Below are 12,656 nucleotides of genomic sequence, written 5' to 3'. Positions count from 1 at the left end.
AGGGAGCCGTATCTCAGCTGAATCATTCTGAACTTGTCAGCAGAACCTACGATGGCAAGAGTATCATGAATTGAATAAACAGTCCTATTGGTTTTTAGAAACACTGGAACGCCGTGTCCAGTGATTCCTAAACAACTGTCCTCCTCAGGCAGTGAGGCTCAACGTGTATCCTTTTGTATTTAACAGGTTTGCTTTTAAAAATTACTGGCAAATTACCATCTCCTACCTTCTCAACTTACACATTTCTCATCTACTTAACCACGCAAGACCTCAAAGCATTATTCTGTCACATTCAAGGTTTGGCAGTTATACGTAAACATGGGTATTCACATCTGAGAGATGTCAATTCTAAACATAAAAACTCCCAAAACTAAGGTTTTTTTAAAGTTTGTATATCCAGCACCCCCGGCTTTTAGAGAAACCACGGTGACAAGTTACAGGAATCAAGCATTACAATTCCTCTTAAGCATAATCATCAAATTAAAAGGTAGAACAGAATTGGTTAAAAGCTTAACCAATTCTGACTTAAGCTACTGAATTTGAGAGGCAGCTGCCAAAGCAGTTTTACTATTCTTTCCATATCAAAAACGGGAGAAGTATGTATCTTAAATAGAAGAAGAAATAACAAGTGGCTGGCATATTGACACAAAAAACACAAAAGGACAAAAAAGGAGAGGAATTCCCATTATTTTTGAACACCAGCAGGATACAAAATTTAGATATTATGCTCCATGCCATAAATGGAAAAACTAGGACAACTAACTTCACATGTCATCTGATATTTTCAAAGGGTTGTCTGTGTCCGTGTTGAGATTCACAAACTCCACCCGCTTTCGGCAGGCTACATTCACTTCTTCTCAAGGATGAAGAGAAGTGACACAGATCCACAGACAAAAAAGCAGGCATTTCTCTTCCTCTATGAATTGGTTTCTTAACTGACTTACAGGGTGAGGGATTAGGTGAGGCGGGTCCATGGGGGAAAAGAAACAGAGGGGGCAGGGCAGGTGCTGAGCGATAGGAAGGTGGACAAGCACCCGTGTGGCACAGGAGGCACGTCCCGGGGATCCTCGAGAGCTGGCCTTCCTGAAATCGCCCTCGTGGCATCAGGCGCACGCGAGACACCTCTGATACCCACACCGAGCCAGCGGGCGGGACCCCTGCCCAGACGCTTACAAAACACGACAGCCTCGAGCGGGAAAACCACATTCACGGGAAATCAGGGATGCTCACAAGGGAGAGATGAGGAGCACTCTCGGATTCCCCCTGGGGGACCCCCGCTGCTGTCACCCCGGGCTCCTCCCCGAGCACAGCCTCTGCGCTGCCGAGCTCCACCCTTCTGCGGGGAAGGCGTCACGGCGACTCGGCCTTGTCGTCTGGCTGCCTCGGCGAAGACCAAACGCCTCGCTCCCCAAGGCTCCCGTCTCGACACACAGCACCCACCACATGCCAAAGAACGATGGTGCTCCTGCTTTTTCCTTCTGCTCGCTTTCTAAGATAACTTTAGCAAAGAATGTGCTGAGGAATAAAAGACAATTACAGAAGCTTCTGCTGGCAAGAGCGGGAATGTTTGTAAGACTGGTAGCGTCAACTTTTTAAGCCTGACTTGATGTATCACGTGTGTGAAACTTTAGGGTGAGGAAGAGACCAGGAACCTGTGGCATTTTAACTCCCTTCCCTCCCAGCGCACACCCCCTCGTCCCACCCAATGCTTTGTTTCCAAAGTCAAGTATCTGCACAGGGCCCGCACCTACCTCGATGAGCTCATCTCTCTGCCGAAGGCCTTCTTTAAGCTCATCCATCTTATGCTGCAGCACGCTGCACATGTGTTTCTGCCTTTCCAACTCCTGTTAATACACAAGTGACACGGTTTGCACAGACAATGGCGCACAAGACACTGGACCATCTACACCAGAGCAACAGGCGACGCAGGACCTCCAGAAGCACCCCTGGACTTCCCACGCACAGCAACTTAGAAAAATGCCGTATTCTATGGAAAGGCTCAGAAAATTAACATTTTTCATCTCCTGGGAGATGCAAACCCAGACTAATCAATGGCAAAATTACTAAGAACTATGAGATGACTTAATAAAGTAACAGGTCATAAAATTAGCATATAAAACTCAATAATCTTCATAAATATAATCTAGAGAGAAAATACAATAAACACACGATCACAACGTAAAATTTTTAAAAATACATGTGTAAACATATAGGAAATACCCAAAAATCAATATGAGGAAAATGATATACAATGTTCCTGAGGGCGCCTGGGTGGTTCAGTCAGTTAAGTATTGATTTCAGCTCAGGTCATGATCTCACGGTTCATGGGATCAAGCCCCATGTCTGGCTCTGCACCAACGGTGTGGAGCCTGCTTGGGATTCTCCCTCTCCCTCTCTCCCTGCCCCTCACCCACACTCTCCCTCTCTGTCTCTGTCTCTGTCTCTCTCTCTCTCAAAATAAACAAACGCTAAGAAATATATATTCCTGAAAGACAAGTAGGACTAAACAAACAGAAAGGTATCCATCTTCCTGGATAAAAAGACTCAGTATCAGGGCCCCTGGGTGGCTCAGTCGGTTGGGCGTCCGACTTCAGCTCAGGTCATGCTCTCACGGTTTGTGGGTTCGAGCCCCGCGTCGGGCTCTGTGCTGACAGCTCGGAGCCTGGAGCCTGCTTCAGATTCCGTGTCTCCCTCTCTCTCTGCCCCTCCCCTGTTCTCACCTTGTCTCATTCTGTCTCTCAAAAATAAATAAATGTAATAAAAAATTAAAAAAAAAAACAAACACCTCAGTATCATAAGAATGTCAGTTCTCCCCCAAATGAATCTATACATTTAATGCAGTCCAAATAAAAATACTATTAGGTTTTTTTCTCATCAGAGTTAGAGAAGCTGATTGTAAAATTTGTAAGAAAAATGTAAGAAAAAACAGCCAGGAAAAAAAGCACTGAAAAAACAGAAAGCTAGCCTTACTGGATATAAGACCTACATAATTAAAACAATGTTGTAATGGCTTATGAGCACAGAGAGCAGAACAGAAAATCCAGAAATATACCCAGTTACATGTCAAATATATTAAACAACAAAACAAGAAGAGCATCTCAAATCAAGGAGAAAAGATAGACTTTTATGTCGTGACCCTGGAAAAACCGTATATCCAAATGGAAAAACCGTATATCCAAATCCAAAAATCTGTAAGCAAGAATAGGAAATGGGTAATAAGTTAGACCACATACAAACTTTTGAATGGCAAAAGGCACTCTAAGAAAAGTGAAAATACAAATGATAAGCTGTAAAAAATAAATTACAACTTACATCAGAGACAAAACATGACTATCTCTCTATATAGAGTCTCTAAACTTAGGAAGAGAAAACACTAGTATATAGAAAAATAGTCTAAAGATATGGACAGTTCACAGAAAAAAACAGAAATCACTCTGAATATAAAAAGATGATCATACTAAAAGAACAAGAAGTTAAAACTGTATGTCCCACTGAAGCACTCGTCCAAAACTTGACAACATATTCAAGAAAATTCTATGGGGAAGGGAACAGGCCCTCTTGCACATTTTGACAGGAATCCGAAATGGCATCACTACTACCACAAAGAGAATCCGGCAGACCCGACAGAATTACCATACCCTTAGACCCAGTAAACCCACTTTGACGACTCCCGTAGACAGGCCAGCAAAAATGCAAAAGGACTTATGTAGCACACCACTTCTGCAGGACTATTTTTAACAGCAAAAGACTGCCAGCAATTCAAATGTGCATTAATAGGGAGCTGGTGGAATAAACTACAGGACACACACGCAACAGAATAACTATGTAATAATACAGAAGAGTGAAGATCCACGATCATAAAGGTCACAGTCATCGAGGTATGGAAAGGTATTTACAGTATGCTACCATTTTCTAAGAAAGGGGGGAAATAAAAACATACACATTTGTATATATATTTTTTGAAGAGCAAAATAGATCTACCTTCTTAAGCAAAAAAAAAAAAAAGAAGAAGAAGAAAGGAAGAATAAACCATTTAGGTGAAAAATTCCCTCAAGAAACAGGAATGAAGAGATAGAAGACTGATTTCTTTGAGTAGATTTTCTTTGATTTGACTTCAGATACATGTAAATGTTATGTAACTGCAACAAAATTAAATTGAAAAAGCAATTCCTGATGGAAGCAACCCAAGGGTCCACCAGCAAATGAATGGATCAACAAAATGTGGTACACAGACACACTACAGTATTATTCAGGAAGGGACTCCTGACACGTGCTAACATGGGTGAAACCTGAGGGCATTATGCTAGTGAAACAAGCCAGTCACAAAAAGACAAATCCTGTATGAGCTCACTTATATGAGACGCCCAGAGCAGCCAGACCCACAGAGCGAGTAGCCAGGAGCGGAGGGCACGCGCACGGGAGCTGTTGTGTAACAGAGTTTCAGTTTTGCAAGATGAGAAAGTTCTCACTGCACAACAATGTGAATATACTGGATATCACTGAACTGTAACAATTTAAAACTGTTAAGACGGTAAACTTCGTTGTACTTTTCACCACAGTTAAAAGCGAAAATTATTTCAAGATAAAAATTGTAAAAGCAACTCCTAAATACTGAACATAAAATATAGTGAACCTAACTATATATATCCAGGTAGCAGCAGAAGCACAGAGAGAGAAACTATTTTGAGTAACTTTTAAAACCAATGCTTGGGCTATACATAGGCTAGCAGCAAAGTAACAACCCAACAGAAGAACACAAAAAACTTTTAACTATTTTCAGTAATTATATCATTGGTGGTGACATTGGTATTGCTATTCTGAGTACTGTGGGGCACAGCAATGAGAACAGAATATAACATAATTACTATCATCCCCAGTGACTTTGAGAACGGGCAGTGGGAAAACAGACATGCACGTGTAAGAAGGAAAAATGCTTGAGTCCTGAACGTGAACTAGAACTACCAGCGTAAATTCGTAATGTATTTTGACTTTACAAAGAAAAAAGTACCCCACATAAACATTTCCTATATATCCACTAAAAAGGCCTTTATAAACCATAATCCTCTCGGTGGCAAGAGCTCTCTAGCACACACACTGCCCCCCTACGAGAGCCAGCACCCCGGACAAACAGCTGGGTCCAGGTCTGGAGCAAGAAACGACCAGACGAACCTGGAACCCTTTCTCGTGCTGGGTAGCAGAGAATTTACCAAGACGGTGAGACTTACAATGAGTCAAAGCTACTTGGAAATCAACCTGAAGACACTCATATTAGTTAAAGGTTGAACAACTTGAAAATCGACTAAGAATAAAAGCTACAATGAATTCGAATCATCAAGTGTTTGAATTCTTGACTTCATAATGATATTTTAAAACATGCTTTAGGCTGTATATGATAAGGGACTTGTATCTGGAATACATAAACTCTTACAACTCGATTATAAGCAGACAACCCAAGTTAAAAATAGGCAAAAGATGTATTTTTCTGAGAAAGATCTACAAAGAGTCAATAAATACATGAAGATATACTCAAAACCATTAGTCATCAGGAAAACGCAAATCAAAACCACAGCTGCTAGGACGGCTCTAAAAAAGTCAGACAATAACAAGTGTTGGTGAGGGTATAGAGAAATCAGAACTCACATGCCCTGCTGCTGGGAATGTGAAATGGCGCAGCCACTTTGGAAACCACTCTGGCATTCCTCAAATGGTTGAACATGGCGTTGCCATGTGACCAGCAATTGCACTCCCAGGTATACCCTTAATAGAAAGGACAGCATACGTCTACACAAAAACTTGTACACAAATGTTTACAGCAGCATTATTCACAAGGGGGGGGGGGGAGAACGTGCATCAACACCCAAATGGACATACAAAATGCGCTACACCCATACAATGGGATAATATTAGGCTACAAAAAAGCAGTGAAAGTAGTGACTCATACTACAGCATGAGTGAACCTCAAAAAGATTTAAGCTAAGGGAAAGAAGCCAGTCTCAAAAGACCTCATATTATATGACTCCACTAAATGCAAATCTAGAAAGAGGAACTCTATAGACACAGAAGGCAGACCAGTGGTTACGTAGGGCTGAGGGGGCGGGAGACAGGGGGATAACAGCTAAAGGGTACGGGGTTTCTTTCCGACAAGACTACAGGACTCTGAAACTGGGGATGGCTGCACGTAACTGTGAATATACAAAGGCCCTGAATTGTACACTTCAAACAGATGAACTACAACATATGGTATATGAATTATAGCTCCAATCCACTTTAACATAGTCAAAGAAAACAGTAATGATGGACTTAGAACATCCCATTTTACAACGCCTGGTCAACTAACAGACCGAAGCACCCAGCGACAGCATTACAAAAAGAAAGAGCCACACATCAGGGCCTCCTGAAGGAAGACAACCTATGAAGTGAACTTGCCAAAAACACTACACCTGTATTTACAGGAAACACAGAGGAAAAGGGAACACATTAAAGACACCATAGGGATAAAACAGCAAAATCCCTAAGGCTGTTGGAAACTGTTAAGCCAAACAATCCAGTCTCTTCAACACACAAATTGCAAGGGAGGGAAAAAAAAAAAAAGAGAGAGAGAGAGAGATGAAAGGAAACCTATAAATAAAAAGAGACTTAAAAGACATGACAACTAATTCCAATGTGTGGAACTTATCTGGATCCTCGGTGGTCGTGGTTGTTGAAGTGTAAAAAAGAAAACAACTTAGGTCACTGGAGACCGTTAAGATTTTAACAATGGTTGCATCGGTAGTATGAAGGAATTATTCTGAATTTTTCGGATGTGAAATGATCTTGTGGTTATGTTTTAAAAAGAGAGGGAGTCTGGGGCACCTGGGTGACTCAGTCAGTTAAGCATCTGACTTCAGCTCAGGTCGTGATCTCACGGTTCATGAGTTGGAGCCCCACGTCGGGCTCTGTGATGACAGCTCAGAGACTGGAGCCTACTTCAGATTCTGTATCTCCCTCTCTCTCTGCCCCACCCCTCCTTGCGCTCTCTCAAAAATGAATAAACGTTAAAAAAAGTTTTAAAAAAAAAAGAGAGAGAGAGGGAGTCCATATCACTTAGAGAGCCATACCTAAACTCTTATTAAAATATGAGACACTGAGGACTTGTCTCAAAGAACAGGAGTGAAGGAAGTGGACAGGGTAAAATTGGCCACACACTGATGGTTGCTGGGGGGTATGTGATGGGTTTTAGGAGGGTTCAGTATATTTTTTTTGCATTTTTAAAATCTGTAATAAAACACTTTTTAAAAATCTCAGATAAGCTTAAAAAAAAAAAAAAAAAAAAAAGAATCCCCTACTAAAATAAATAGCTACTAAGAAAAGAATAATGGGGCACCTGGGTGGTTCAGTCGGTTAAGCATCCAACTTGGGCTCAGGTCATGATCTCACAGTTCTTGAGTTCAAGTGCCGCATCAGGCTCTGTGCTGATGGCTCAGAGCCTGGAGCCTGCTTTGGATTCTGTGTCTCTCTCTCTCTGCCCCTCCCTGCTCACACTGTCTCTCAAAAATAAATCAACATTAAAAAATAAATTAATTGGGGCGCCTGGGTGGCTCAATCGGTTAAGCGTCCGACTTCGGCTTAGGTCATGATCTCACGGTTTGTGAGTTCGAGCCCCGCATCAGGCTCTGTGCTGACAGCTCAGAGCCTGGAGCCTGCTTCACATTCTGTGTCTCCCTCTCTCTCTCTGCCCCTTCCCTGCTCATGCTGTGTCTCTCTCTGTCTCAAAAATAAATAAACATTTAAAAAAAATTGTTTTAATTAATTAATTAATTAAAAAATAAAAAGAATAATATACTTGAGACATTCCTAATCAGGCATTCTTCCCCAAAGTAGGTACAGACAGAATATTTAAGATGCAGTTATTATATTCCCAGTAGGAAGCACTGACGACATCTGAAAAACTATATTCATATCATTGTTGTTTTAATTGAATGGTCCTTCTCCACCCTTACCTTCTGAGCTATAATGAAACATACCTGAGCGCCTGACCTCTCTGTATGTCTCCGAGCATGAACCTCTGAGCCTCCTGCATGAGGCGATATCTACTGAGAAGAGCTCAGAGAGAAGGTGCGCTAGAGAGAGACGCTACGACAAGGTCTTTGGCATCACGGTACCCGAAGTAGATTTACAGAGTATTTAAAAAGCTCACAGATTTTTTTAATTTGAAAAGCACAAGTTTTTTTCTACATAAAAATTAAAAACCACAGCACTATGTATGCTAAGACATCTCTAGATCTTAGAAAAAGAAGGGAAAAAGAAAGTGGCTTAGTAAGTTAATCATGGAGGTTTTTTTTTTTTTTTTAAATGCTCAAGGGCATTTAGCACTGAACATTAAATACTTTAGCGTGAGATTGTCCTCTAATCTCCTAGAAGCAAAGAGCCAGAAATAGATACAAAAAAAGCATGGAAAAGCAAAAAAAGGAGTCCAAGGGCTCTACATAAAGTATGATGGTTCATAGTCTCCAAAACTGGTCCTTAAAAAACAGGAAGAATCACAGAGGAAACCAGCTATGCCACCAAATCATAGTCTGCAATGAGCCCTGTCATCCAATATGACAATACCCAGAAGTCTCTTTTCCACTTGTGCAGATACAAGTTTTCTTATCCTAACCTTTTTTTTAGTAGACTTGACTGTTTAGAGCACTTCTGGGTTCTTGGGAGTTGAGTGGAAAGCACAGAGTTCCCACACACCCCTCCCCCGACGCGAAGAGGCTCTCCTACCTGCTATCAACATCCTGCACCCGAGAGGTACAATCGTTACAGTCGCTGAACCCACAGTGACGTATCACCACACCCAAAGCCCACAGTTTACATGCAGGTTCGTTCTTGGTATTGTATATTCTATGGGTTTCCACAAATGGATAATGTATCCATTAGAACAGTATCACTGCCCTAAAAATCCTCAATGCGCTGCCTATTCATCCTTCCTTCTCCCAAGTTCTTGGCAAACACTTCTGAACACTTTTTAAACATGACCAAAACAGATTGGAATGAACATTTCAATCCTCAAGGAAAAAAAAATCCCTATTAGAATTTACAGTATTAATGCCAGTCCCTTCGAGGTTATATTAACAGCTTCCCTCCCTGCAGATGACTGATGTTTCTAACCAATGCACATTTCCGAAATTGTTTTCTGGGCTTTTTATTTTTGCAATGTTGTCACAACTCATATTTTGGCAGTAATAGCCTTTTGTCCTCTGCTTGGACTGACATTAACATTTTAAAAGAGAGCCCAATTTGTTTTCTGCATGTGTCTAAGGGCAAATATGAACCTTGGACAGTGGCTTTCATTTTCCATCTGTACATCCTAACAGTATAGCTTACAAACCTCTAAAGAAAACATCTGCTGACATCTGACCCAAGTCTCCATCCTGCTGTTTTTAAATAACTGATTAAAAACTTCTCTCTAATCATTTAGAAAAGAGAGTCTCTTAAAAAACGATAGAAATAAAAGAAAAGAACAAAATGAACTGCCTCCCGGAAAGTCTTCAGAGCTTTGTGGAGTTTCCAGCCAGTTTCAACAGGAAGAAATTCAGTAATTCGCTGAAACTGCCGCAATTAAGAGACAGAAAATAAAGATAAAACTTGAGCTGCATTTTATCTTCAGAAACTGAAGGAGGTCATAGGACTTTTCTTAAGAAAATTAAATAGACTCTGTAAGAACTTGAAAGGAAAGTATCCTAGGAACTGGTAGCTCACGTTCTGTCAATTTCCTTGGAACAATCAGTTTCGACTGAAGCTCCACTTCCAGGTCTAAAGCCCTCTTCCACCAAGCGCAGCACCTTTTAAATGGCAGGTGTGAATTTTCCGACCCAGACAAAGAGAGGATACAAGGTGCACAATTACCTTTGATTTTTCTTCATTTTCTCTATAAAATTCCGCCATCTGTTCCTCCTGTTCTTCAATAACATCTTTGAGGGTGTCTACCTGGTAGATCAAGTTGTTCTTCTCATTGTCTAACTGTGCGTTGGAAACCATGGCTTTCTTGTATTTTTCTTCCACTTCAGACAAAGATTCCTGAACGAAAGTCAAAGCCGTTAGCCTGACATCTAAACTATGCTCATCGCTTATATGCAATATGACAGGAAATACAGGACCGGCACAAACACATGAAGGTGCATTTTTGCAAAATACAAGCAGTCGGGGGATCTCCATGTTTAGTAACATGCACGTGAAACAGAAGGACGGTAAGAAGCCAGTTGTGCCACCGTGAGAACTTGATATGCCCTCTGCTACCCGAGAAAACAAAATCAAGCACCCATGTAGCCTCTGAAAGACGAAAAGGTATGCAGACCACATACATTTGTTAAGAGTCCTAAAACGAAGAATCATCAATGTTTTCGGAGACGTTACTCTTGTTTTTAACAAGCTATTCGGTACCCAGAATGCAATGATACAACATAATACAGCCTCTCTTACACAAGTAAGCTTCATACTCATTTGAATTTTGCTGCTTCCTAGACATCTGCCTTCAGTTCTTTCCTGTTCTGCATAAGAATTTTCATGTAAACGTATAAACATTTTTTCTAGCAATTATTCAAATTCTGGTCATTCTTAAATAAGTAAGCAACACAAAAACGATGAAAAAAAGAGCAACAACAAAAAAAAGAGCAACCAAAAAACAACTGAAATTTTATATACTTCAAAGCTTTCTGCTTAAAGCAGCTTCAAGTCTATCTTTTAATAACTATATCTAATTTGGTAGATTATTACTACATAGTGACAGTTTTTAAAGCTAAAAAGAAAAAACATTTCACATAGAAAAAATCATCACTTCTGGAATACATTTTAAAAGTACTAACATAAATGTTCAACAAACCAAGATTAATGATATAAAAGTGATAGTCCAGAATGCTTATATTTATGATCAACTGACTTTTGACAAGAGTACCCAGACAACTCAATGGAAGAAAGAATATTTTTTTCAGGGGCACCTGAGTGGCTCAGTTGGTTAAGCATCCGACTTTGGCTCATTTTATGATCTCATGGTTCATGCGTTCAAGCCCCACACCGAGCTCTGTGCAGACAGCTCGGAGCCCGGAGCCTGCTTTGGATTCTGTGTCTCCCTCTCTCTCTGCCCCTCCCCCACTCACACTCTGTCTCTTTCTCTTTCTCTTTCAAAAATAAGTAAATGTTTAAAAAAATTGGTTTTTTCAACAAATGGTGTTGGGACAACAGGATATCCACACTGCAAGAGACTAAAGTTGGGCCCACACCAAACACAAAAATTAACTCAAAGTGGATCAGAGACCTAAATGTCAGAGCTAAAATTATAAAATTCTTCAAAGAAAACATAGCCCTAAACCTTCATGACCTTGGAGTAGGCAATGGTTTCTTAGATACAATACCAAAAGCACTATCAATGAAAGAAAAGACCACCAGAATTAAAACCTTTTGTGCTACAAACAATACCATCAAGGAAAAAAAAAAAAAAAAAAAAAAAGGCATACAGTAGGAGAGGATATTTGTAAATCTTACACTGAGTAAGAGACTTGTATCCAAAATACATAAAGAACTCTTACAATACTATCATAAAGAGACACATATTTTAAAAATGGGTATGGATTTGATTAGAGATTTCTCCAAACAGGATATACAAATGGCCAAGAAGCACATGAAAACAGGCTCAACATCATTAGCAATTAGGGAAATGCACACCAAAACCACAATGAGATACCACTTCAAACCTACTATGATGGCTATAATTAAAAAAACAGAAACAAGATTAAAGTGTTGGTGAGGATATGGAAAAACCAGAAACCTCATACATTGCTGGGGAGAGTGTAAAATAGTGCAGCTGTTTTGGAAAACAGTTTGACAATTCCTCAAAATGTTAAACACAGTGTTACCATCTGACCCTGCAATTCTATTCCTAGGTATCTATGTAGGAGAAATGAAAAGGAATATCCATACAAAAACTTGTACACAAATGCTCATAACAGCATTTTTCATAACAGCTAAAAACTGGAAACAACCCAAATGTCCATCAACAGACACATACTGGAATATTAACCAATCATGACAGAGACACATAGATAGATGATGGGACAGATCTACAGATCGACAGATGGGACAGGTGTTACGACATGGATGAATCTTGAAAACATTACACTAGATGAAAAGTCAACCACAAAAGACAACATATTATAAGATGCCATTTGTATGAAATGTCCAGAACAGGCAAATCCAGAGACAGAAAGTAGAGTAGTGGTTACCGAGGGCTGGGTGTGGAAGTGGAAGAGGGAGGGGGAGGTATGACTGCTAATGAGGACAGGGTTTCTCTTCGGGGCAATGAAAGCAGTCCAAAATTGGATTGTGGTGATGGCTGTGCAACAGTGTGACAATGCTAAAAACCGCTTGAATTGTGCACACTTTAAACGGGTAAATCTTACAGTATTTGAATTATATCTCAATCGAGACACACACACACACACACACACACACACACAAATAATGCTTCACAAACTAGGACTGCATTAACAGACATTTATACCAGGACTGGGAACAGACAGAACCCAAATAAAAAATAAAAGCAAAGTCAACCGTACAATGGTTTAAACATAGTAGGATCTTATATAATACAGAATTTAGAATGATTCTGATCCACCTTAAAGGCTGATAGCATTAAA

At 40.3% G+C, this 12,656-nt stretch overlaps 1 protein-coding gene across 29 annotated transcripts in view; it reads right to left on the bottom strand.

The window, feature by feature from the left end:
• Positions 1 to 12,656, bottom strand: part of LRRFIP2 (LRR binding FLII interacting protein 2) — a 105,399-nt gene that overhangs the window by 16,967 nt on the left and 75,776 nt on the right. For all 29 annotated transcript variants that reach the window (XM_045436601.1, XM_045436600.1, XM_045436610.1 and 26 more), the window contains 2 exons: positions 9,874 to 10,044; positions 1,752 to 1,844 (listed from right to left, as the gene is read on the bottom strand). In XM_045436601.1, the coding sequence (XP_045292557.1) occupies positions 1,752 to 1,844; positions 9,874 to 10,044 (264 nt within the window). The remainder of the gene's footprint in view (positions 1 to 1,751; positions 1,845 to 9,873; positions 10,045 to 12,656) is intronic.

Source organism: Leopardus geoffroyi, chromosome C2 (assembly GCF_018350155.1).
Source record: "Leopardus geoffroyi isolate Oge1 chromosome C2, O.geoffroyi_Oge1_pat1.0, whole genome shotgun sequence".
NCBI classification, from domain to species: domain Eukaryota; kingdom Metazoa; phylum Chordata; class Mammalia; order Carnivora; family Felidae; genus Leopardus; species Leopardus geoffroyi.
The sequence above is the reverse complement of the archived record's forward strand: the minus strand, read 5'-3'. Positions and strand labels throughout refer to the sequence as shown.